Source organism: Pseudophryne corroboree, chromosome 5 (genome assembly GCF_028390025.1).
Source record: "Pseudophryne corroboree isolate aPseCor3 chromosome 5, aPseCor3.hap2, whole genome shotgun sequence".
Classification (NCBI taxonomy): domain Eukaryota; kingdom Metazoa; phylum Chordata; class Amphibia; order Anura; family Myobatrachidae; genus Pseudophryne; species Pseudophryne corroboree.
In genome coordinates, this window is record NC_086448.1 from 651,555,688 (window position 1) to 651,583,275 (window position 27,588).

The 27,588-nt window shown below is 44.8% G+C and overlaps 1 protein-coding gene across 2 annotated transcripts in view; it reads left to right on the forward strand.

Moving 5' to 3' along the window:
- The first annotated feature begins 331 nt into the window (after positions 1 to 331).
- Positions 332 to 27,588, forward strand: part of ASXL3 (ASXL transcriptional regulator 3) — a 303,495-nt gene continuing 276,238 nt past the window's right edge. For both annotated transcript variants that reach the window (XM_063923670.1, XM_063923669.1), the window contains exon 1: positions 332 to 635. In XM_063923670.1, coding sequence (XP_063779740.1) covers positions 582 to 635 — 54 coding nt within the window. In that variant the 5' untranslated portion in view covers positions 332 to 581. The remainder of the gene's footprint in view (positions 636 to 27,588) is intronic.

A 27,588-nucleotide genomic window follows, 5' to 3' on the forward strand; every position in this document is an offset into this window, starting at 1 on the left:
GTGGCCTGGCCCGCAGTGAGCACCATTTCACATCACGAGTGTAGGCTACTCATCACCGAGCTGAAATATATAATACTATCATACCCTCCAACAGGACCCATTCCATTACGTACAAAATGCTCTGTTCCTCGACTTTCTTACACAAACCTAGTAGAAAGCTGGAAGACTGTAGAGCCATGTGTGTAACGTAGTGTGTATGTGGGGCAGGCCGGGGAGAGAGGAAGCGGGGCGGGCAGGCTGGCGGGACGGAGGAGGGAGGGGGAGGAGACCAGTGCAGGGAAACCCCGGCCCCGCTCCCTGGAATTCCGAGCGCTGCTGCTGCCCAGGGAGAGCTCGCGAGCTTTGGCCGCCGCCGCCGCCTCTTCCCTCGCGAGAGCACCGGGTCGCCATTGGCAGTGACGTCACTGTGTATTGTTGTGAGGGGGAACGGGAGCATCCCAGAGCTGTCAGCTGAGCAGTGTCGCTACCTGAGCCGCAGCTGCCGCCGCCGGTCCCCTGTCACGCCGAGCCATTGTCTCCGCTCGCAGCCCCGAGTGCCCGTGGATCCCCCACGTCGTAAGAACCATCAATGAGATGCAAACATGAAAGACAAGAGGAAGAAGAAGGACCGCACCTGGGCCGAGGCTGCCCGCCTGGTAGGTGCCTCTTCCCCGTGCGCTGGCCAGCCTGCACCGGCGGAGCCCGGGCTTTGTTGCGCTGGGAGTCCCAGGCTGTACGCGCGGCGGCGGCTCCCATGCATGCTCCGTGTGCACGTACACCCATTCATACACTGCTGCTCCTCACTATGGCCAGGCATGTATGTGTGCAGCAGCCTGCACAGCCACCACAGCCTGCATACATGACTCTGCATGCAATCTCCCTGCTTGCATTATTTAAGTAGCTCATAAATATTCAGTAGGCTTTCACAATATAAACAAAGCATGTGCATCCATTAACTATGGCTAAATGCAAGTATATTCTTAGCTTATAGCTTAATTACAGGAGTATTCTGCCTAAACATACAAGCATATTGCATATCTGCATACATGTGTCATCTCTGTATCTCTATAAACTAGGATGTTATTTTTATATTACCTGTTTCTTATATGTAATGTTATAAAAATTGTTTTTTTTAGAAAGAAACAAGTATTTCTTTTGTTCGTTCAATTTCACTGTTTTATTCTTTAGAAACCCCAGTTTGTGCTTGTCGTACAATTATAAGATACTCGCTTCCAATTGGAAATTCAACTTCAGTTTTTGGAAATACTGTAGGATAGTCAGAATTTGCTGTATGGTGCACCTATTGCTGGCTAACCAATGTGTGGTCAATTCTGCATTTTGGCAATTTCTGTTTTACATATATCGAAAAATGGAGTGTGTGTATGAATGTGCATTTTCTGCATAATTCACAAACCAGTCCTATAGATCAGTACTTCCATGCACAATGAAATTATGATGTATAAAATGGGCTGTGATCTTTCAGGATCAAGTATCTCATTTGCCACCAGTCTAAAAGTAACTGTATTGTATAACCAGAAGCAAGTAGAATTTATTTATTTTTTTAAAGAATTTTTCTTCTGTGTGTATACTGTATATAGGGTGTAAAGGGCCCCAACCACTAGAGCGATAATGCCTGATTTCATGCATTTGGCCCGATATATCGGATGAAATCAGGCATTTTGGAGGTGTTTTCAATCTGATGCGCGTTCCCGTGAGCATCAGATCCTCCAGATTGTATGTGCAGCACATTCAATCAGATCCGACCTGGGGGCATGGCCAAGATCGCCCAAGATACATCGTATGCAAAAGGACAGCATACGATGTATTCTGGGCGATCCTGCCCTCCGGGAGGCTACCGGGGCGATCGCCTGCGACATGTGGTCGCATAAGTGTATGGGGCCCTTTAGAGTAACGTGTAGATATGATTTAGACACACGTCATCAGCTGTGTTTTTAAGCAAAAGAAAAAAGTTGAAACACTTTTCATCCTAACCCTCTGTTCCACACTCTCTATGTACCCCATCTGTGTCACCCCTGTCTGTCTACCCCTCCCATTTAGAATGTAAGCTCTCACGAGCAGGGCCCTCTTCCCTCATGTGCTTATCCTTTTCTTACTTTAATCATCTTCAACTGCACCAACTCCAGCAGTCTTCTGCCACCTGATATTTATGTCCGTGTCATCTGCTGATGTAGCTATGTGTATTTACCCTGTACTTGTCCTATACTGTCATCAACTGTAAGTTGCTGTTTTCCCGTTTTGATTATTAATGTACTCCTGTAATTGGGCGTTGCGGATCTCTTGTGGCACCATATAAATAAAGAATAATAATAATAATAATAATAATAATAAAAAAAATAATAATAATAATAATATTCAAGATTTGATTTGTTGGTTTTTCATTATCGATTCAGAACTATTTGACTAGAATCGTAAGTGCAATGATATGGAGACATTACTAGGTGTGTATGTATGTCTTTATATAGAGTATATAAGTGTGTGTATGTGTGTGTGTGTGTGTGTGTGTGTGTGTATATATATATATATATATATATATATATATATATATATATATATATATATATATATATAATTTTTTTTATTATAGTATATACATGAACAGCTTAATTTGAAAGTGTCAGTATGGTGTTTGTTTCAATGTAGGGTATATGGCCAGTCACTTGTCTTCTGCATACGTTTTATTATTATTATTTTTTCTGTCTGCAATAAGAAATTATAGGCATTATACTTTCTCACAATAAAAGTTTAGGTCTGTGTTATGCTCTGTGGTTTTGCCAGCCTAATCATTAAGGTGATTGTTGTATGTAACTTTTACATCACTTGCAATAGGGAACAGCACACGGGATTTCATTTAGAGTTAGCAGAAAATCTAAATCCCAACTAAATTTGTCCATACATTCTTCATTTGATTATCTTAAATGTTAAACATTTCCACTTGTTTCCTTCTGGAAACTTTGAATGCTACTTGCTGTATATTCATGAAATTCTTGTAACGTATAGGCACACTGGACAGCTGCCCAGGGCCCCAACATTCTAGAAGCCTTCGAGCATAGGTGCGCTGGGCCAGGAGGCATCTGCCACCTCGGGTTGGTGCCTCCAGAGCTTCTTGGGAGGCAGGTTGAAAATTCTGCCCAGCTGATTTAACTGATTTCTCTGTCTGCCTCCCTCCTTGCAGCTGATAGTGAATGGCTGGAGCTATCCACCAATTGGAGTGCTGATAGCTATTCACTGTATGGAAGCATGTGGAAAGAAAACGTGGAACCACAGGAGGGGTAATTTATTATTTTATTTTATGATGAGAATGTCTGGATAGGGGCCCCAGTACATTGCTTTGCCTAGGGTCAACAATGCTATTGACAGCCCTGCTCTGAATGCCTTGTAGGCTTCTGTATAAGGACCTACAGGTGTATTTGCTAAGGCTTTCGAAGCAGCCTTATATCTGTAGCTTTGACCGACTTTGAAAACAGCATTAGGAATATTTGCTAAATCAGGCTTCTTTAGCCTCCATTTCTCTTTGATGTTTTTAAACTATTGGCAGTTTTGACAACCCGTTTCTCAGTGAATCTACCACCTAGTATGAATTATGATGATCTTGCCATTTCTTTCTGGCTGGACAGACTTGCTACTTTCACTAGGTTGGGTAGAAAATCCCGGCAGTAAGGATCCTGACAGAAGAAACCACCATGGCATCCCAACAGCTTCTGGATAAGTATCTCGCCCTACCCCAAATCCTGGCCCTAACCCACTTCTGCAGCTTTAACCCTATCAACTACAGAACCCCCATTATCATCTACAGAACTTAAAACTGCAATACTATTAAGTGCTAAACAAGGTGTGTTTTACACTTAATAGTATTTCAGTGATAAATTGTACAGTCAGCAGTACAGCTAATCAGAACCAACAGGGGTGTGTTTAGAATATATAACGTACCACGGGACCTGTGTGATGCACAGTGGGTTCTGTGCTGGTCGCTGACATGTTGCTAGCTTGTTCCAGTGATCTCACTATATCTATCACTTAGATCATATTTTCCCATGTTTCGCTGTCAAGGATGTAAATCTGTACTGTCACAACTGAGGGCCTGAGCTGACGGGAGGCAGCCTCAGTTGTAGGGGCTGAGATGTAACGGAACCTGGGAGGTTGTATCAGACCCCTAGACATGTAAGTAACATGTAGAATAACTGCCCGAAGGCGTGACCACGACAACCAGGATAAAAGTCAATGATGTTTATAATGACAAACTCCGTAACACAGCAGCAGTAAAAGGAAACATAAAAGTCAACAGAGGATAAATACAATTCCTGGGTACTACAGGGTGGCAAGGGCCACAGGCACTGGTAGAGTGAGACAGTTCTTATAATCTTCTAGTTGGAAAGTCCTTACCAGGCCTGACTGTAGCAATGGAGAGAACCCAGGATCGTACCAGCTGATGTTCCAGGAAAGGCTGGGCTGCTGAAGGTAAAACGGCTGCTGTGGATACTGGCTGGAACCAGACTGTTGTTGGTACGGAGTGGATACTGGCTGGAACCAGTTAAATAATAAACGAACTTGAGAGCGATTAAATAATAATGAAGTTTGGAGTTTGAGAGCGGTGAAATAATAATACCGGTGGAGAGTGGTAAACTGCAGAAAAGGACACCGGCCCTTTAAGAGAAGCTGTACACTGCTGGAAGCTGGGCTGGAAGCAGGTGATTGTTTGAGAGCGGTGAAATAATAATACCGGTGGAGAGTGGTAAACTGCAGAAAGGACACCGGCCCTTTAAGAGAAGCTGTACACTGCTGGAAGCTGGGCTGGAAGCAGGTGATTGTTGTAGCTGGAAACAGGTGAGTCCAGAATGGATCGGAGAGTCAGGCTACACCGCAGATGGAATGCTGGTGCGGGTCTCTATAGCAGAAGTCTGGAGACAGGAGCTGGAACCTGGAAGACAACCACAGGAGAGAGACAAACTGGAACTAGGTTAGACAACCAAAGCACTGACGCCCTCCTTGCTCAGGCACAGCATACTTATACCTGCAGCAAAAAAAGGGGTTGGCTAGGCAATTATGCAAATCAACAATACAGACAGCAGATTGGTGGAAATAATCAGATGACAAAATCCAAGATGGCTGCGCCCATGCAGACACTGGGAGGGAAGTTTGGTTTGTAATCCATGTGAGAATTGAAACAGTAATGGCGACGTCGGCCACAGGAGACAGGAGACGCCAGACTGACAAGCGCACATTTAACCACGCGGGCACAGCGGAGGCAGCGGCTGATGAAATCACCACTCTGACATTCTGCATGTGGAAACTCAGGAACAGCGGGATCCGGTCCTGGAACGCTGAGCCAGCCTTAGGAGGCATCTGAAGGGTAAGTAATGGCGTCCAGATACCCGGATCGTGACATGTACGTACAGATGTGAAGACGCACTATGCCACGGCGGCACTCTGTAGTGCCAATCGTCCTTTTTTTTTTTTTTCCTGCAAAAATGCATCTTAGACACAAAGTAATGATTCAAATGTAATGCAGCATGCCTATATTCTTTGTTTAATTGCTGCTCTTTCTGCATCCAAAATGCCACATTAGTGTTTTTCCATGAAAACACCCTAGCATAGCATTTTGTATGCAAATACAGTCGCAGTCACACATGGAATATAGACATGCTGCATTTAATTTTAATCAGCAGAAGCTGCTTGTGCGTCCTATTATATTACTTTGACATACAGACGCATTTTCGCTGAAAAGCGCAAAAACGCATGGCATTCGCGTTATGTGTAACGCGTCTAGTAGCGCATGGAGCAAAGATGTAAGAGGACACTTCTGTACGTTCTTGGCAAAAATAAGTCTACATCCAATACATAGCACGTATTGCCTGTATAAAATAAAAATCACTGCTTTTATATCTTGCAGAAAAACCACAATTTAATAAATCAGCCCCTTAGAGTTAGGAAATTAGAAGATTTTAAACCAAGTAAAGGAAAAATTATCAAGAGACAAATTGTTAAATCAAGAACTAGTAAAGCAAAGTGTTGGAGACAGTCACACCTATTCTGCTTTACTGTGCTTCACAGCTGGTAACTAACTACTGCAAAGTTCATGAATAGAGGTCGTCTATACCCACCTTTTGTGTTCTAAAATTGTAACGTCATAGTTAGTTTTTAGAGCAAGACTTGTCTTTTTTCCCCATGCTTTAATGCAGTCTACCAGTAGATAGTACTAGTAAAAGCGCAAAGCATTGTATGGAAAATCCATTCATAGTGCAGGTTTGTTTTTTCCTTCTCCAGCGCATGTGTGAAGATCCCTAAGGGGCAACCCAACCTCTAAAGTGCAAGTGGCTTTTCTATAAAAGAATTACTAATTTAAATCACAAATACACGTAAAATGTTTCCACTCATTGATGGACTTTATGGGGCTGATTCAATTCTTGCACGCTCCCCCTGCTGAACGTCTATAGGAATGGGTGTCTATCGAAGCTATTCAATTGTTGCTCCAATCAGGCGGCCATTAGCCATGGCAATCACATTTTATTTATTGCAGCCTCCAGAGTTTAGAGAAGAAAAATCTGTTAAAAAGTCTGTAGTTTGAGCACCTAAATCTGGACTTTGGATTCCCAATCAAGCTCTTTACATGGCTCGGCTAAAAACAGACCTGTCAGGCACCTTAACTACTAATGGATGTCCGATTGGAGCAACAATTGAATAGCTCCTATAGGCGCCCATTTCTATAGGCGCCCAACAGGGGGCGCATGCAAGAATTGAAGCGGCCCTATATGTATATCTAAATGCATGCTGCTATTTTCTGTTATCAACGATTTTCTACAATTTTTTTTAAAAAGGCCGTCTGCTGTTTCCTTCCTCCCTTGAAGTTACTGTCAGAAAGGAAAATGTGTGCTCATATGAGAACAGGTTTATCCCCCATATCTACAGTTCTGATAGCCAATAGCCATATGAAATATGTATGTACTGTGCAATATGTATTTGTTGGTGTGTGTCACATGTTGTCAACATTTTAGAGGAGCTCCTCTGAAAGGCGAGGATTAGGGTGCATTTTGTATAGCTGTAACATTCCTTTAAAAATTCCTAGCAAATGGTCCCTGCATGTTTTTAAATGACAAACATGCAGAAAACATATTTCCAGCTCTGAAAATGTTTATTACATTGGTTTGTTTCTAATGTCACGTATGATTGCAGGTGGTTATATCTTGCCATAACCAATGCGTCAGTGTCTAAGAAATGGTCAATATATGTTCTACAACTGTACATGTACAATGTGGATGGGTTCTCTGTTCTGTACTGGTTTTCCTTCAGGTATAAAAGTATTTTTTTTAGTAGCTATTCACTAATAAAATACAAATTGTTCTTTAGTAATTTTTGATGAAATGTTTGATGCCTTTGTGATGCCAGAAAGCTGCAAAACAGCATATTGCCCTTTGTACCTTTCAATATCTGACCTGAAAAGAACAGCTGTTCCTCATAAGCATTATCATTAACAAGTTAAGCAACCATGTGAATGATGTGGAAGGATGACCACAGATCACTGCGGAGAATTCAGTTCTCATGGCGGGGATGTAACTTTCGTGTGAAGTACCTGCAGCTATTCAGTTGAGTGCATTGCGCCTGCACTTAACCTGGGAAATGCACCTTACCGTAACTAATTCTCTGTAAACCGCATCTCCCAGGTTAAGTTCAAGACGCAGTGCTATTACTCTACGCAGGAACGCCGTGACTAGCCTTGAAGCGCTAGCTAACTTGCATTTCTTTAGAATGTAAGCTTTGAACGGCAGATCCCTTTTCCCTGTGCTTTGTCTTCCCATACTTATAGTACCATCTTCTCCAGTAGTTCCAAAATGCATTCTTCCGGCACCCCAAAAGTCCAGGTTTTAAGGATATCCATGCTTAGGCACAGGTGACTTAACCACTTGACTGACTATTTATTTCCCCAAAAAACGCTCCGAAATTGTCTGTTTTATGAGTGAATTGGGTGAAGAACATGAATTTAACCCTATTAAACAGAAGAAAAAAAAACATTGATTGGGAACACCGCGGCCATCGGAACATCACAACCATCGCGACTTTAGAGTTTAGATCCTGGACAGCTGCCAGGTACACGGAGGGGGTGGGGGGTCTGGGGCTGGCTTGGAGGGGTTGTTTTACCCTTACCAGCAGCTGCTATTGTCTGCAGCCGCTGGGGGATCCTGCCATGCTGACCGGTCAGCAATGATCGGCAGCACAGCAGAACATGGGGAGGGTGCACCCGGTCCCTCTGACAGCAGCAGCAGAGGGAGGTTTCTCTTCCCTGCCGCTGCTAACACAGTTTATCTGACTAGTCGCATCCTGTGCGACCAGGTCAGATAAAGCTCTTGCAGGCACGGTCGCACCTGATGCGGCCATGCCAGGCAAGTGGTTAATTAGTACATCAGTCAGTTTGATTATACCATCTGTGCACAAGAAGGGATATCCCAAAAAACCTGGACTCTGGACTGTTGGGGCACCTTGAGGACCGTGTTTGGGAGCCACTGAACTACTCCATAATCCCTGCGATGCCACCTAACCCGCGTTTTCTGCTACCATACTGCTTATGAGTGCTATGACCACTGATGCAGCAATGTTTAGAAAACCATGTACTTGTGTTGCATTGTCTTGTACTGTAAAGATGCGTACACACTGGCCGATATATCGGCCGTTCTATTGAATGGTCTTTATATATCGGAGGTCTGTCGACCTGTGTGTACGAGTGATATGTATGTGAACGCCGTCAAGATGATGTGATGACTTATTTTCAGCCTCAACCCCATTTATAGCATCCTGTATTGATTTTAATGTTTGTTCACGTAATCCCCTTCAGGAAGCTAGGAGCCAAAATATCTTTAAGATTCCTTGCTTTCTTAAAAACAATTTTAGGTTTATTTGGTGAGATGTCACCAAGAATAGAATCAATTTTCAAGATTTTCTAGTGTGCCGAATGACATATTCATGACTGTTAAACTTGGTGATGAAGAGAACCATAGTGTCACTTAGCTGGTGACGTACTTGAAGTACAGTAGCCAACAGAAGGTATTCAAGCAGCCAGGTATTCAGGAGCTGAGCAAGCAGTTGCGATCTGGTCAGTAACCAAGCAGGTGGTCAGATGTACATACCTCCCAACATGACCCTCTCCAGGAGGGACAGAATACTCTGTTCCTGGACTTCCCTATTAATTGATGATTGCTATCACCTGTGCTGAAACACCTTTCTTATCCATTAACCTGTTCAACACAGGTGCAGACAATTCTACATTAAGAAAAGAGTTCAGAAGCAGAGCATTGTGTCCCTCCTGGAGAGGGTCATGTTGGGAGGTATGGATGTATACCAACGATGGTACACCAGCAGGTAATAACAGGCAAGCAAAGAATGCAGGATCAAGTAACAGAAGCTGAGCAAGCAGAATACTCAATAATGGTTTAACTCAGGAAGAACCTATTTATTGTCTCACACAGGAAACAGAAACCAAGATTCCTTCCACTGAGATAACAGTGGCCATGTTCGATAAGGACTAAAAAAGGGGTAATCGGGAAAATGTGGTTAGAAGTGTGATAATCAGATATAATTTATTAACTCATAATTTTCAAAATTAATAAAAACAGTTGGACACAAATCTCAGACTTCAGCATTTTTGGTAACCAGTTACTAGTATATATGTACCGCTGACAAAAACTTAAAGCTGATACTTCTTTCCAAGCTGAGATAATTTCACCCTGAAAAGCCATATTTTTGCAAGTATTTTGTTAAGGTAATCTATGCAGCAAAACAAAAATGTAGCCCAAACTTTGCTGAGAACAATGTTTTTTGTCCCAAGGCTCTACCACATCCTACTCCTGAGATATTTGCATAAATCACCAGAAACACAAAATACGGGGGCCTGGCACAATTTAAAGATGGCCACTATTTTGAAAAGGAAGGAAGTAAAAAAAAAAAAATAGTTATTTTGAACTATTGACATAGAGGAGATAATTGACAATTTTTTTGTGTGTGTTGTACCATTTTGTGGTTTAAACAGGTACCATAGCAACAATATAATCAATGTTACTTCAGTAGTCGGTGGTTTTAATGGTATGACTAATAGATGTATATTGGGGCTGCTACTGAATATTTGCTGTTTATGGGCTTGTACAGTGCATCCGGAAAGTATTCACAGCGCTTCACTTTTTCCACATTTTGTTATTTTACAGCTTTATTCCCAAATGGAATTATTAATTTTTTCTCTCAAAATTCTACACAGAATCCCCCATAATGACAACGTGAAAAGTTATTTTTTTTGAGATTTTTGCAAATTTATTAAAAATAACAAACTAAGAAATCACGTGTACATAAGTATTCACAGCCTTTGCCATGAAATTCAAAATTGAGCTCGGGTGCATCCTGTTTCCACTGATCATCCTTGAGATGTTCCTACAGCTTAATTGGAGTCCACCTGTGGTAAATTCAGTTGATTTGGAAAGGCATACACCTGTCTATATAAGGTCCCACACCTGACAGTGCATGCCTGAGCACAATTCAAGCATGAAGTCAAAGGAATTGTCTGTAGACCTCTGAGACAGGATTGTCTAGAGCAGGCATGTCCAAAGTGTGGCACTCCAGCTGTTGAGAAACTACACATCCCAGCATGCTCTGACACAGCTTTAGCATTCTCTGACAGCAAAACTGTGTCAGGGCATGCTGGGATATGTAGTTTCACAACAGCTGGAGGGCTGCAGTTTGGACATGCCAGGTCTAGAGGCACAAATCTGGGGAAGGGTACAGTAAATATCTGCTGCTTTGAAGGTCCCAATGAACACACTGGCCTCCATTATCCATAAATGGAAAGAGTTTGGAAACACCAGGACTCTAACTAGAGCTGGCTGGCCGTCTAAACTAAGTGATTGGGGGAGAAGGGCCCTAGTCAAGGAGGTGACCAAGAACCCGATGGTCACTCTGTCAGAGCTACAACATTCTCTGTGGAGAAAGGACAACCTTCCAGAAGTACAACCATCTCTACAGCAATCCACCAATCAAACCTGTATGGTAGTAAAAAGCACATGGCATTCCGCCTGGAGTTTGCCAAAATGCACCTGACCATGAGAAACAAAATTCTTTGGTCTCATGAGACAAAGATTGAACTCTTTGGCGTGAATGCCATGTGTCATGTTTGGAGGAAACCAGGCACTGCTCATCACCAGGCCAATACCATCCCTACAGTGAAGCTTGGTGGTGGCAGCATCATCCTGTGGGGATGTTTTTCAGCAGCAGGAACAGGGAAACTAGTCCGGATAGAGGGAAAGATGAATGCAACAATGTACAGAGACATCCTGGATGAAAACTTGCTTCAGAGCGCTCTTGACCTCAGACTGTGGTGACTGTTCATCTTTCAGCAGGACAACGACCCTAAGCACACAGCCAAGATATCAAAAGAGTGGCTTCAGGACAACTCTGTGAATGTCCTTGAGTGGCCCAGCCAGAGCCCAGACTTGAACCCGATTTAAACATCTCTGGGGAGATCTGAGAATGGCTGTGCACCTATGTTTCCCATCCAACCTGATGCTCCATCAGGTTGGATGGGAAACATAGGTGCACAGCCATAGGTCCAAGCTCCTTGAGAGGTGCTGCAAAGAGGAATGGGTGAAACTGCTCAAAGATAGGTGTGCCAAGCTTGTGGCATGATGATAAAAAAAAAAATACTTGAGGCTATAATTGCTGCCAAAGGTGCATCAACAAAGTATTGAGCAAAGGCTGTAAATATTTATGTACATGTGATTTCTTAGTTTTTTATTTTTGAATACATTTGCAAAAAATATAACACCCCCCCTTCCCCCCAACTTTTTTCACGTTGTCATTATGGGGTATTGTGTGTAGAATTTTGAGGGGTTTTTTTTTTTTTTTTATTCCATTGTGGAATAAGGCTGAAACATAACAAAGTGTGGAAAAAGTGAAGCGCTGTGAATACTTTCCGGATGCACTGTATACTGGAGCTTGTTCTTACTCGTTAAAAACCATACCTAAATATTGTTTTGGCACATCCAAGCTGGTGGAGAGCTAAGTGACCAGCTTGTTCTGACCAATAACTGTTTTTTAGAGAGAAATATTTTTGTAGCATGGTAAAGGACACACAGAACAGCTGAGGCTAAAGTATGTGACCTCCATTTCTGGTATGCTTTGATATGTGTATCTCTATGTTGTGCTCAACATAGTATGCAATGTACTTTGCATAATGCATTGACAGGTATTCCTTTGATGTCCATTGTATTGTACCCAGGAATAATGATTGTAATTGTTGCTATCAATGTGAAAAATGTAATATTATCATTATTATTCCTCCCCCCCCCCCCCCCCCCCTGCTGAACCCTCATTAATTCATAGGTATTCCCTTTTTATTTATTTATTTATTTTTTAAACATTAAATTTTTTTTGAAGAGTTTACACACACAAATGGGGAACAGAAAAACGAAGTAAGGGAAACACAGGGGAAGTCCGGAATGGTTACCATATGCAAAATACAAACAACGCACAGTCGGATGATTATACAATTGGCTACATTAGGCGTTCAGATACACGAAAAGGAGAAAGCACTGAGAAAAGACATGGAAGAAGAAAAAACAATAAGGACTAAAATACAATAAACTTAGAAAATACCTGATAACACAACATTGTTGTAAAGGTCAATCTAGGTAGGGTAAAGCACAGACGCATCAATTAAAGAGCTATAAACGGTTCGCCTACCTTCTCTACTCCTATAATCGGACCATCTTAACCATTTCAGGTGGATAGAGTTAGCCGAGGAGGAATATTTAGCCTCTGCTGTTTCGAAAATTAAATGTTTGTGAATCTTATTTTGAATAAACGCTAAGGTAGGAATATTCTCAGATTTCCACAATTGTGCTATAGCAGCTTTAGTGGCTATCAAGATATGCCCCAAGACGTAGCGATCACCTGCGGAGAGGCGATCAACGCATAAATGGAATAGCGCTAGAGCTGGGTCCAGGGGGATGTTGAGCCCTAACACTATGCTAGCCATATTTCTCTAACGTCCTAAGTGGATGCTGGGGACTCCGTCAGGACCATGGGGAATAGCGGCTCCGCAGGAGACAGGGCACAAAAAGTAAGCTTTTAGGATCACATGGTGTGTACTGGCTCCTCCCCCTATGACCCTCCTCCAAGCCTCAGTTAGGTTTTTGTGCCCGTCCGAGCAGGGTGCAATCTAGGTGGCTCTCCTAAAGAGCTGCTTAGAAAAAGTTTTTTAGGTTTTTTATTTTCAGTGAGTCCTGCTGGCAACAGGCTCACTGCATCGAGGGACTTAGGGGAGAGAATTTCAACTCACCTGCGTGCAGGATGGATTGGATTCTTAGGCTACTGGACACCATTAGCTCCAGAGGGAGTCGGAACACAGGTCTCACCCTGGGGTTCGTCCCGGAGCCGCGCCGCCGACCCCCCTTACAGATGCTGAAGATTGAAGGTCCGGAAACAGGCGGCAGAAGGCTCTTCAGTCTTCATGAAGGTAGCGCACAGCACTGCAGCTGTGCGCCATTGTTGTCACACACTTCACACCAGACGGTCACGGAGGGTGCAGGGCGCTGCTGGGGGCGCCCTGGGCAGCAATATATAATACCTTTTATGGCAAAAGAATACATCACATATAGCCATTAAGGCTATATGTATGTATTTAACCCATGCCAAATGTCTAAAACTCCGGGAGAAAAGCCCGCCGGAATAGGGGGCGGGGCTTATTCTCCTCAGCACACAGCGCCATTTTCCTGCTCAGCTCCGCTGTGAGGAAGGCTCCCAGGACTCTCCCCTGCACTGCACTACAGAAACAGGGTAAAACAGAGAGGGGGGGCATATTTTGGCGATATTTTTATATATTTAAGCGGCTATAAGGAACAACACTTATATAGGGTTGTTCCCATATATATTATAGCGCTTGGGTGTGTGCTGGCAAACTCTCCCTCTGTCTCCCCAAAGGGCTAGTGGGGTCCTGTCTTCGATAAGAGCATTCCCTGTGTGTCTGCTGTGTGTCGGTACGTGTGTGTCGACATGTATGAGGACGATGTTGGCGTGGAGGCAGAGCAATTGCCGATAATGGTGATGTCACCCCCCAGGGAGTCGACACCGGAATGGATGGCTTTGTTTATGGAATTACGTGATAATGTCAGCACATTACAAAAATCAGTTGACGACATGAGACGGCCGGCAAACCAGTTAGTACCTGCCCAGGCGTCTCAGACACCGTCAGGGGCTGTAAAGCGCCCTTTACCTCAGTCGGTCGACACAGACCCAGACACTGAATCTAGTGTCGACGGTGATGAAACAAACGTATTTTCAAGTAGGGCCACACGTTATATGATCACGGCAATGAAGGAGGCTTTGCATATCTCTGATACTACAAGTACCACAAAAAGGGGTATTATGTGGGGGGTGAAAAAACTACCTGTAGTTTTTCCTGAATCAGAGGAATTAAATGATGTATGTGATGAAGCGTGGGTTAACCCAGATAGAAAAATGCTAATTTCAAAAAAGTTATTAGCATTATACCCTTTCCCGCCAGAGGTTAGGGCGCGCTGGGAAACACCCCCTAGGGTGGATAAGGCGCTCACACGCTTATCGAAACAAGTGGCGTTACCGTCTCCTGATACGGCCGCCCTCAAGGATCCAGCTGATAGGAGGCTGGAAACTACCCTGAAAAGTATATACACTCATACTGGTGTTATACTGCGACCAGCCATCGCCTCAGCCTGGATGTGCAGTGCTGGGGTCGTCTGGTTGGATTCCCTGACTGAAAATATTGATACCCTGGATAGGGACAGTATTTTATTGACTATAGAGCAATTAAAGGATGCTTTCCTTTATATGCGAGATGCGCAGAGAGATATTTGCACTCTGGCATCGAGAGTAAATGCGATGTCCATATCTGCCAGAAGGAGTTTATGGACGCGACAGTGGTCAGGTGATGCGGATTCCAAACGACATATGGAAGTATTGCCGTATAAAGGGGAGGAATTATTTGGCGTCGGTCTATCGGATCTGGTGGCTACGGCAACTGCCGGAAAATCCACTTTTTTACCTCAGACCCCCTCCCAACAGAAAAAGACACCGTCTTTTCAGCCGCAGTCCTTTCGTTCCTATAAGAACAAGCGGACAAAAGGACAGTCATATCTGCCTCGGGGCAGAGGAAGGGGTAAGAGAGGGCAGCAAGCAGCCCCTGCCCAGGAACAGAAGCCCTCCCAGGGTTCTGCAAAGCCCTCAGCATGACGCTGGGGCCTTACAAGCGGACTCAGGAACGGTGGGGGGTCGACTCAAGAATTTCAGCGCACAGCGGGCTTGCTCACAGGTGGACCCCTGGATTCTACAGGTAGTATCTCAGGGTTACAGGTTGGAATTCGAGAAGTCTCCCCCTCGCCGGTTCCTAAAGTCTGCTTTGCCAACGTCTCCCTCGGACAGGGCGACGGTATTGGAAGCCATTCACAAGCTGTTTGCTCAGCAGGTGATAGTCAAGGTACCCCTCCTACAACAGGGAAAGGGGCATTACTCCACGCTATTTGTGGTACCGAAGCCGGACGGCTCGGTAAGACCTATTCTAAATCTCAAATCTTTGAACCTGTACATACAAAAATTCAAGTTCAAGATGGAGTCACTCAGCAGTGATAGCGAATCTGGAAGAAGGGGACTTTATGGTGTCCCTGGACATAAAGGACGCTTACCTGCATGTCCCAATTTGCCCTTCACATCAAGGCTACCTCAGGTTCGTGGTGCAAAACTGTCATTATCAGTTTCAGACGCTGCCGTTTGGATTGTCCACGGCACCTCGGGTCTTTACCAAGGTAATGGCCGAAATGATGATCCTTCTACGAAGAAGAGGCATATTAATTATCCCTTACTTGGACGATCTCCTGATAAGGGCAAGATCCAGAGAACAGCTGGAAGACGGAGTAGCACTAACCCAACTAGTGCTGCAACAACACGGGTGGATTCTGAATTTTCCAAAATCTCAGTTGACCCCGACGACACGTCTGCTGTTCCTGGGAATGATTCTGGACACGGTTCAAGAAAAGGTGTTTCTTCCGGAGGAGAAAGCCAGGGAGTTATCCGAACTTGTCAGGAACCTCCTAAAACCAGGGACAGTGTATGTGCATCAATGCACAAGAGTCCTGGGAAAGATGGTGGCTTCTTACGAAGCGATTCCATTCGGCAGATTCCACGCACGAACTTTTCAGTGGGATCTGCTGGACAAATGGTCCGGATCGCATCTGCAGATGCATCAGCGGATAACCTTATCGCCACGGACAAGGGTGTCTCTTCTGTGGTGGTTGCAGAGTGCTCATCTGTTAGAGGGCCGCAGATTCGGCATACAGGACTGGGTCCTGGTGACCACGGATGCCAGTCTGAGAGGCTGGGGAGCGGTCACACAAGGAAGAAACTTCCAGGGAGTATGGTCAAGCCTGGAGATGTCTCTTCACATAAATATACTGGAGCTAAGAGCGATTTACAATGCTCTAAGTCTGGCAAAACCCCTGCTTCAGGGTCAGCCGGTGTTGATCCAGTCGGACAACATCACGGCAGTCGCCCACGTAAACAGACAGGGCGGCACAAGAAGCAGGACAGCAATGGCAGAAGCTGCAAGGATTCTTCGCTGGGCGGAAGATCATGTGATAGCACTGTCAGCAGTATTCATTCCGGGAGTGGACAACTGGGAAGCAGACTTCCTCAGCAGACACGATCTACACCCGGGAGAGTGGGGACTTCATCCAGAAGTCTTCCACATGATTGTGAACCGTTGGGAAAAACCAATGGTGGATATGATGGCGTCCCGCCTCAAAAAAAAACTGGACAGGTATTGCGCCAGGTCAAGAGATCCTCAGGCAATAGCTGTGGACGCTCTGGTAACACCGTGGGTGTTCCAGTCAGTGTATGTGTTCCCTCCTCTGCCTCTCATACCAAAAGTACTGAGAATTATACGGCAAAAGGGAGTAAGAACGATACTAGTGGCTCCGGATTGGCCAAGAAGAACTTGGTACCCGGAACTTCAAGAGATGCTCACGGAGGATCCGTGGCCTCTACCTCTAAGACGGGACCTGCTTCAGCAGGGACCGTGTCTATTCCAAGACTTACCGCGGCTGCGTTTGACGGCATGGCGGTTGAACGCCGAATTCTAAAGGAAAAAGGCATTCCGGAAGAGGTCATTCCTACACTGGTAAAGGCCAGGAAGGAGGTGACTGCACAACATTATCACCGCATTTGGAGGAAATATGTTGCGTGGTGTGAGGCCAGGAAGGCCCCCACGGAAGAATTTCAACTGGGTCGATTCCTACATTTCCTGCAAACAGGATTGTCTATGGGCCTCAAATTGGGGTCCATTAAGGTTCAAATTTCGTCCCTGTCGATTTTCTTCCAGAAAGAATTGGCTTCAGTTCCTGAAGTCCAGACTTTTGTAAAAGGAGTACTACATATACAGCCCCCGGTTGTGCCCCCAGTGGCACCGTGGGATCTTAATGTAGTCTTGGATTTTCTAAAATCCCATTGGTTTGAGCCGCTCAAATCGGTGGAGATGAAGTATCTTACATGGAAAGTAACCATGCTACTGGCCCTGGCTTCAGCCAGGAGAGTATCAGAATTGGCGGCTTTATCATATAAGAGCCCATATCTGATTTTCCATACGGACAGGGCAGAACTGCGGACGCGTCCTCATTTTCTGCCTAAGGTGGTGTCAGCGTTTCACCTGAACCAGCCTATTGTGGTGCCTGCGGCTACTAACGAGTTGGAGGATTCCAAGTTGTTGGACGTGGTCCGGGCATTGAAAATATATATTTCAAGAACGGCTGGAGTCAGAAAGTCTGACTCACTGCTTATATTGTATGCACCCAACAAGATGGGTGCTCCTGCTTCTAAGCAGACGATTGCTCGTTGGATTTGTAGCACAATTCAACTTGCACATTCTGTGGCAGGCTTGCCACAACCTAAATCTGTCAAGGCCCATTCCACAAGGAAAGTGGGCTCATCCTGGGCGGCTGCCCGGGGAGTCTCGGCATTACAACTCTGCCGAGCTGCTACTTGGTCAGGGGCAAACACGTTTGCAAAATTCTACAAATTTGATACCCTGGCTGAGGAGGACCTTGAGTTCTCTCATTCGGTGCTGCAGAGTCATCCGCACTCTCCCGCCCGTTTGGGAGCTTTGGTATAATCCCCATGGTCCTGACGGAGTCCCCAGCATCCACTTAGGACGTTAGAGAAAATAAGAATTTACTTACCGATAATTCTATTTCTCGTAGTCCGTAGTGGATGCTGGGCGCCCATCCCAAGTGCGGATTGTCTGCAATACTTGTACATAGTTATTGTTACAAAAAAATCGGGTTGTTATTTGTTGTGAGCCGTCTGTTCAGAGGCTCCTACGTTTGTCATACTGTTAACTGGGTTCAGATCACAAGTTATACGGTGTGATTGGTGTGGCTGGTATGAGTCTTACCCGGGGTTCAATATCCTTCCTTATTGTGTACGCTCGTCCGGGCACAGTACCTAACTGAGGCTTGGAGGAGGGTCATAGGGGGAGGAGCCAGTACACACCATGTGATCCTAAAAGCTTACTTTTTGTGCCCAGTCTCCTGCGGAGCCGCTATTCCCCATGGTCCTGACGGAGTCCCCAGCATCCACTACGGACTACGAGAAATAGAATTATCGGTAAGTAAATTCTTATTTTAAAACCTCTCCAAAGTGGTTGTATATGAGGGCATGCCCAGAAGATATGAAAGATATCCCCCGTAGAGCCGCATTTCCTCCAACGTGATTTAGATTGTGAAGGCCAGATCCTGTGTTGTCTTTCAGGGGTGAAGTAGGACCTCTGTATAAGCTTGTAGAACATTTCGGAGTGGTTAACACATTTGGAGACTTTAAAACAAGATCTAAATATACTGTCCCAATCTGCATCAACAAAGGACCTATTCAAATCTCTTTCCCATAAAGTCTGAGCTTTTAATTTGGTCTGTGGGCCATTTGTCAATTGAAATTGGTACCACCACGTAATCCCATATTTATGCGAGGACGACTCCAATCGACTTATAATATAAGCCGGAAGAGAAGGTTTGTGGAGATGTGAGGGAGTAAATGAGTGTAACCAACTTCTCACCTGCAGGTATTTGAAAAAATCTTGAGTCCGAATCCCAAATCTCTCTTGCAATTGAAAAAAGGACATCAAGACGTCTCCTACAAATAAATCGCCCACAGTGGAAAGCCCCTTCCGAATCCACTCATCTAGGGAGACATTAGGGATCGATGACATAAGAGCAGATAACGACAGGCAGGGGGCAGGCAAATTAATCTCTTCCGAAGAGCACTAGTTTATGCCATGAATCTAGGGTCGTTTTAATAGACTTGCAGGATCCGGCCCTACTCCGAGCAGCAGACAGTGGTAACCAAAACAAATCAGGGAGAGAAACAGCGTCTAAGTAAGAAGCTTCTAGGATAACCCAAGGTTTCAGACTCGAGGTGTCGAACCAGTCTCTAGACTGACTCATCAGATATGCAGCATGGTACTTTTCTATATCTGGGAAAGCTACCCCGCCAGACAGTTTGGGCAGAATAAGAGTTTTTTTTTGCAATTTTCGGTCTAGAGCCACCCCACACATATCTGATCAGGACCTGATTAAATTTATTATAGAAGAGTTTGGGAAGGGGCCTTGGTATGGCGCGAAACAGGTACATTAATTTCGGCAATAGGACCATCTTGGCAGCAGCAATCCTACCCAACCAAGACACTTCCTGTAGCATCCACTCCCCAGTCAGCTCCGTAAACGCTTTTAATAACGGGGCATAATTACACTCAATCAAATTATCTTCTCTGGTTAAGTTAATCCCTAGATATCTCAAAGAGTAGGACTTCCAGGCATATTTGTACGAATCCTTCAACCTAGAGACCACAGTCGGAGATATATTGAGTGGGAGGGCTTCAGTTTTATTTGTATTTAATTTATAAAAAGAAACATCCGAATAACTTTGAAGGATGTCATGAAGAACCGGCAAGGAAGCCTCAGGGTCAGAAAGACATAGCAGAATATCGTCCGCAAACAAGCTAATTTTGTGAGAAATGCCCCCTATAACAGGGCCGCTAATCGAGTCCCGGGATCTAATGCAAGCAGCCAAGGGTTCTATCGCCAACGCAAAAATAAGAGGAGGTAGCGGACAGCCCTGTCGCGTGCCATTAGAGATATTGAAGGGTGAAGAAAGGCATCCGTTAACAAAGACCCGCGCACTGGGTGTGGAATAGAGAGCCAGGATAGAGTCTAAGATCCTTCCAGAGAAGCCAAATTTGTCCAGAGTTAATCTCGTAAAATCCCAGTTCAATCTATCGAACGTCTTTTCGGCGTCCAGAGACAAAACTAGGAGGGGTTCTCTTCTACAGGCAGAATGTTCAATAACATTAATCACCCTACGCGTATTATCCGGGGCCTGTCGGTTTAAGACGAAACCCACTTGATCAGGGTTGATAAAGGAAGGGAGAAGGGGACTGATGCGGTTAGCAATTAATTTGGCATAAATTTTTAGATCCGTATTTAATAAAGCAATTGGTCTAAAATTTTGGACTAAGGTAGGGATTTTTCACGGTTTGGGAATGGTGATGATTTGAGCTTCCAGCATCTCTTTGGGGAAGTGGCCAGCCTCTGAGGCTTCATTAAACACCGACAAGAGCACCGGGGCTAAGTTCTCCTTAACGGATTTATAGAAACCAGAAGGATAACCATCGGGTCCCGGGGCCCTATCCGCTGGAAGGGAGTCAATAGCCTTTTCGACTTCGGCTAACGTCCAAGGCACACTGAGCGAGCTACAAGACTCCGACGACAGCGAGGGGAGAGGAAAATTACTCAGAAAATTCTGAACATCTATGCCTGTAGGTTGAAAAGTAGAAGAATCCCCCTTCAAGTTGTATAATTTCGAGTAATAGGATGCAAAGACATTTGCAATTTCGTCAGGATCGTAGACTCTCTTACCCCTATCTGAGTGGACATTATGGATTTTTTTCTTTCGCCTTCTTACCCCTCAGCTTCCTCGCCAGTAGTCTACCAGCCCTGTTGCCATAAACATAAAATTTTTGGTTCAGTCTGTGTAGGTTGCGTTGGACCTCCGCTAGATAGAAAACATTTACCGCCTCCCTTGCTTCTTTCAATGACTTAAGGAGGGCTTTATCGTGTGGATGTGCCTTGTGAGAACTCTCCAGGGAAGCGACTGTGAGCTTAGCGTGTTCAAATTTTTTACGATATGCCCTTTTAAGCTTAGCCGCTGTTTGAATCGCCGTCCCTCGTGTTACTGCTTTGAGGGCGCACCAGAATGTGAAGATAAATGTCTCCTGAGGAGAGTTCTCAGAAAGATAATAATCCAAGGTGGTTTGGATCGCCTGCGTGGTCTCCGGCTGAAGAAGACTGAGTTTACATAAGCGCCAGGGGGCCGGGGTAACCTTTCTACTATTTATATCCCATTCGATGTATAGTGGGGAGTGATCCGACCAGGACATGGGGAGAATGGAGATTTTACGGATGGACTGTAGAGTCCACTTATCTGCTAATGCTAGATCTATTCTAGAATAGGATGCATGCACCGGGGAGAAAAATGTGTAATCCCTGTCCATTGGATGTTTAATGCGCCAGAGGTCTAAAAGATCATATTGCGCAAGTAGCTGGCTAAAGCCCTTTGCATTCCTATGGAGCTGACTGGAGAGCGAGGGCCGCTTGCTAGAGTTATCGACTAAAGGGTCCAGGGTCAAGTTAAAGTTCCCATTAAGAGTAAAGCGCCCTTAGCCAATTGTTGCACCTTAGCGCAAAGTTTCCTGCAAAATGCTAGTTGCTTGGTGTTAGGAGCATAGCAAGAAACTGTCACCTCTTTATTTTCAAGAGTACCAACCAGAATTCTCCCCTCAGGGTCGCAGTATTGCGAAGTGAGGGAAAACACGCAGTGCTGAGATATCAAGATTGCCACCCCCGCCTTCTTTGTTGGCCCGTTAGCCAGAGAGCAATGGGGGAATCTCCCATTAGTAAATCTTGGAGGGGCTGATTTAATAAAATGAGTCTCTTGGACGGCTATGATTTGAGCTATAAATTTATGGAAATAATTAAGTGCTAATCTCCTCTTATGTGGGGAATTAAGACCCTTTGCATTTATAGAAACAATGTTAACCATATTGTAAAACTGTCGGGGATTGCATACCTATCGACAACCAACTGGCAAGTAGAAATTGTGTGTAACATTTCCGGACAAAAAGTAAGGAAATGGGAAAGAAAGGACAAAAAAGATGAAGGATAACAGGAAGAAGAAACAGAACAATAACCCCTCGCGGGGGCACATTTGGACGCCTAACCATGGCGACTCAGAGTTAAACTGTGGGGGGTAGTGGTCAATCTGCCCGCACCCGAACCAAAATGAAACAAAATGTAGTTCCTCGGCCCTCCATCTCTGGCCCCCGACAGCCACCGGGATTAAAGGAAACTCTGGTAGAATTCCCAGCCGACAAAGAAATGCGGGCGGCAGTCGGGGCAGCAGAGACAGGCAGCAAACAGACAACCGGCAGAGAGGAGGCATCACTGAAAAACACTCTAATAGCACTCAGATATCACATAGACACCCTCATCAAACAATCGCCAAGGAACTAGTGCAACGTAGGAAATACGACACTACAAACCGATCAGAAAACATGAAATCAATGCAAGTGTAGTAAATCAAACAATACTCAAAGTTCTGCAGCCGAAGAGGCCCAGTCCCGCTGAAGGCCCCGCTCGGGAGAGGTGTGTGTAGAAGACCTTGCAGAGTTCCATGATGCTAGGATCTTTTTACCCTCCTCGACGTTCGTTATGACAACAGTAGAACCTTCTCGAGAAATAAGCAACTTAGTAGGAAATCCCCATCTGTATAGAATGTTATCTTTACGTAGCACTGATGTGATGGGGTAAAGAGAGCGCCGTTTCGCTAAAGTAGCAGGTAACAGGTCTCCGAAGATCTGAAGTGAGCCCAAAGCCTCTGATGCAGTAACCGAGGGTCTAGCAGCTTTCAAGATCGCCTCCTTCACGTGGAAATAGTGTAACCTCATAAGGACATCCCGGGGGACACCATCAGGAGCATTCCTGGCTTTAGGGAGCCTATGGATACGATCAAGTAGGAAGTCCACTGAGCGGCACGAAGGAAGGAGTTTGCTGAAGAGGTCAACTGCAAAATTGTTTAAAGCGCTATTAGCGACAGCTTCCGGGACACCACGTAGCTTTATGTTGTTACGTCTCGATCTGTCCTCAATAGCCGAGAGTTTGTCCCTGAGCGCCGTGACCTCATTTTGGAGCAGTTCATGAGAAGAGATCAGGTCGTTGTGCAACGACACCACTTCACCCATTTTCGTTTCTAGGTGATCGGTGCGGCCACCAATCTCGTCAATAGATCTCTGACATTCCTTCATAGTCGCTCTAAATTCTGCCGCAACTTCATCCTTAAATTGTGTTAGTAGATGTTTCATAGCGCCCACCGTGAGCGAGTCACCGTCATCGATGGAGCTGGGATGTGCAGTGGCAGGGGCGGACGTGTCTCTAGATGGCGAGGGCACCGGGACAGCAGATTTAGAGGCACCACCACGTGTGTCCTTTGCTTTAGCGGCCTGAGGAGAAGGTTTAAAGAACGCCACCTGGGAGACAGTTTTAGCGGCCTTATATTTCTTGGGAGGCATGGCAGCGCTGAACGTCAAAGGAAGAGGAACGGGAGGCACAAGGCTTCTGAAATATCAATCGAGGAGGGATCCACGCAAATGTCGAGTTGTCATATCATGTCATAGGAGTATTCGGGTGTAGGCAGAGTTATCTCAGAGCGGTCACTTCATAATATCTTGGTTATTCAAGCATGGGGACATTGCAGACGATCGTCTCGGCAGGGGCCGAGATATCTGCGGTCCTATGAAGTCTGCAGAGCAATATGTATTATATATCCAGCACACTGTGTGAAAAAATGTATGCTATCACACTCTGGGACCACTAGGTGGGGCAGTTATAGTAGAAGATAATAGTGCCGAGAAAAAGGCTATTTCTCACAACAACAGAAAATGCACAGATCTCTCCACAGGGACCCCAGAGGGAGAGCAGGGGGAGAACAGTACCAGAGGTCCACCAGTCCCAGTGAAGCCCCAGTCCAGGGACCCCCACACTGTATAGGCACACTGCTACCTCAAATCCAGCACTTCCGATATGGACAAAGATGGCCGCCGCGTCTCCCTGGGCTTCAGGTCTATCGCTGTCCCCCGCTGCCAGGCGTCTCCCCAACCAGCTGCTTCAGAGGGAGTCCACCCTGGGGGTCAGGGGAAGGCTTCTGGAGGGTCCGGACAGCGTGTGAGGGGTCCGCGCCGATTCCCGGCGCCTCATCTCCGCCACGGAGCTCAAATCGCGGGCACCGGGAGAACGCGAGTCCCCGGCTTCCGGGAGAGTGTAGGCCGCAACCTACGAGAGCAGTGAAAATTGCTCCCCGGCTCTGCGGCAGGCACAGCAGGGCTGAGGAGGCCTACAGGGAGGGGAAGGGGAGCCCCCAGAGAGTGAACACAGGGGGTGAACACCCCAAATGGAAGGATTATGAACTCTGGAGAGAGGAGGCCAGCAGAGACACGTCTGCTCTCTTCTTCAGCTAAGCCACGCCCCCCTGGTATTCCCTTTTATTAAATTTTTCTTATTCTTCTTCTTTCTATACGTATGCATACTCTGAAAACACACAAAAACACAACAGGCATTTCTAACTCTACAAGAGCCCCTTTTACAGTACAGTGCTAAGGTTTGCAGACATATAAACCCTGCAGCTAATTGCCCCTCTGGACCAATTGGATTTGTGGGAGTTACCCCACGCATGAGTCCCCGATGGGTGACTTTACCTCACAGCTTTATGAACTGCAATGTAAAATCTGTGAGAGAAAGGAACAATCGGGAGTTTATATGCTGGGAAAACCCATTGATTGCGCAGTTCATGCAGAATCAGTGGGTTTACACACAGTAATCTCAGGTTTTTGGGCACAGGATAAAGGCTATATCATTGAATAGCCTTTTCCCACACTGTGGTGTGATTAGCTGGAAATTAGCCTCAATAAGGCTGTAAGTGGGATAAACTGGCAGACCAAGTCATAAACAAATCTTTTTTTTTTTTTTTTTTTGCATCAGTAATTTTTAAGGTTTTTGTTCCGTTAACCACAGAAATGGGGTAGGGTTACAGAAAGGGAAAAAAAGGGGTCCCTGATCCCATGTGTTATCACCGCTCTGGCAGCCCGCTTATTACGTATTAGGATTCGAGTGACTGAGGAACCGGAAGCATAATCCGTGATAAGTGCTGGCATCGGGGGGAGGAGTGCGCCGCATCGGGGCTAATAGGATTATCCCTGGCAATACAATTACCCACGGTCATTTACCTTGGGTATTTGGATAAGTACGGGAATTACACAAAATAACTACATTTAATTTTGGCAAAATTAACATTTTAAACGCGGCGAGTCTGCCTAGCCATGACATCTCAAAACCTCATCCAACGTGTAACAATATCTAGCTGGGTCAAAAGCGGATTATAGTTAATCTCATCTAGTTTAAATAAAAAATTGGGAATGTTGATACCTAACTAAAGACTATAATCTTATTCCAGTTATACTTAGATAGGAGTTTGAGTCGGGCCAGAGTGTCGGGTCGCTTATGAAAGGGTAAGGCTTCAGTTTTGGAAAAAACAATTCCTCCTCCTATGGTGCTGTCAATTAAAGCAGAAGAAGAAAGTACAAAGTAGGTCACCAAACCTACAACAAAAGGAACAATCTCACTTGCACTCAAAAATGTTCCAAACTCTTAATGATCCTCAGTGTGATGTTTTCACAACGATGGAATGTCCAATGGTAATATATATATATATATATATATATATATATATATATATATATATATACAAAAAAAATCACAGAATAGTGTGATACTGTATAAATATTCAATTTCACTCAATTGGTGTTTGAGGAAAAAAGAGGGGATGTAGAAATAGTCCCAATACAGTTTCAGGTTTTCTCCCTATTTCACGTCAACACCCAAGGTAGTGATTGATAGATGTGACACTTAAATAGATGCTTACATGAATGCTTACTTGTAAACAATGGATGCAAAGCATATAAAGGTTTCTTTGGCCCCCAATATACTTGGTGAGGACTGCATAGAGAACCAAATAAACCTTTATGGACCAGGTGCCTTCTCTAATGGGAGATATTGATTGGCCGCTAGACTTTCCTTATCCGTCCACTGTGCATTAAGGAATTCTAACTCTTAAGGTTTCACCATAGGGAGGTGTAGATCTTTTAAAAAAAGAAGAGTTTATGGATGCGGTGGGTTGAGGTGTAAGGGGGTTGAGCTCAGATTATATAATTTTTCGTAATAATTGGCAAAAGCATCCATAATATCTGAGGGGTTGAGTAACTTCTTGCCATCCGAACTGTATAGACTTAATGATATTCCTAACCTGCCGTGTCCGGAGTTTACATGCTAAAAATCTCCCTGATTTATTACCTAATGTGTAGAGTTTCTGTTGCAGCTTGGTAAGCGCAGATTGCATGCGGTGTAAAAGTTTATGAAGCTGGTTCCGAATTGAAACCAATTCACGTTTCAGTAATCGGGAGGGCTGAGTTCTGTTCAAAGATTCAACCTTGAGTAGGCACTTTTCTAAATCGGCTATTGCTTAAGGTATATTCTCCATGTCTGGCATCCATTTGAATGGCCATACACCAGAACACTGCTTTATGGACACACCAAAACGTAGAAATGGCGGTGTCAAAGGGGAGAATTGATCCACATATAAGTAGTCAAAGCGTCAGAAAGGGCGGTAACCGCGTCAGGGGAAGATAGTAGACAGTCTGGAAGGCGCCAAGGACTTGGTGGCACTTTGGAATGGTAGCAATACCACGTCCATGTCACTGCAGCATGGTCAGACCACGCCATCAGAATTATATTTGAACGACTAGTATATTGAAGCGTCCACTTGTCCAGCAGAATCATATCGATACGAGAATAGAAATTATGCACGTTGGGATAAAAAAAGGTATAATCCTTAACCATTGGGGACTGAATCCTCCACACGTCATAAAGATAAAATTCTGCTAGCAATTGGTGCATACTACCCGTGGAACTCTGGCCCAATACCGTACCACTAAGTTAAAATCACCCAGGTGGCCTGTCTGAATAAGTTCTAATAACTTTTGTAAAAAGTCAGTTTGAAGCATACACGGAGATGGGATTTTTCTCTCCTCAACAAGGATCAGGTAGCAGCCATCCTTATTGGTAATCTGGGAGAATAGTTAGAATTGAACTGAATAAAATAGCCACACTGTGTCTTTTAAAGGGGCCATTAGCATAATAAACTGTGGGATATTTTGAGTTACGTATAATAGGAGGAGTTAAGGATGAAAAAAAGGGGTTTCCTAGAGGGCTACTACCATAGCTTTTTTTTTTTTTTAGTGAAATGTTTCTAAAGCTAGTTGTCTTTTGTTGGAGTTAAGACCATGAACATTTAAGGAATAAAACATAACCATTAATGAGCTACAAACGACAAGTAGCTAATGGGTATGGATCTGACTCTGAATCTAGACTCCCAGCAGACGAA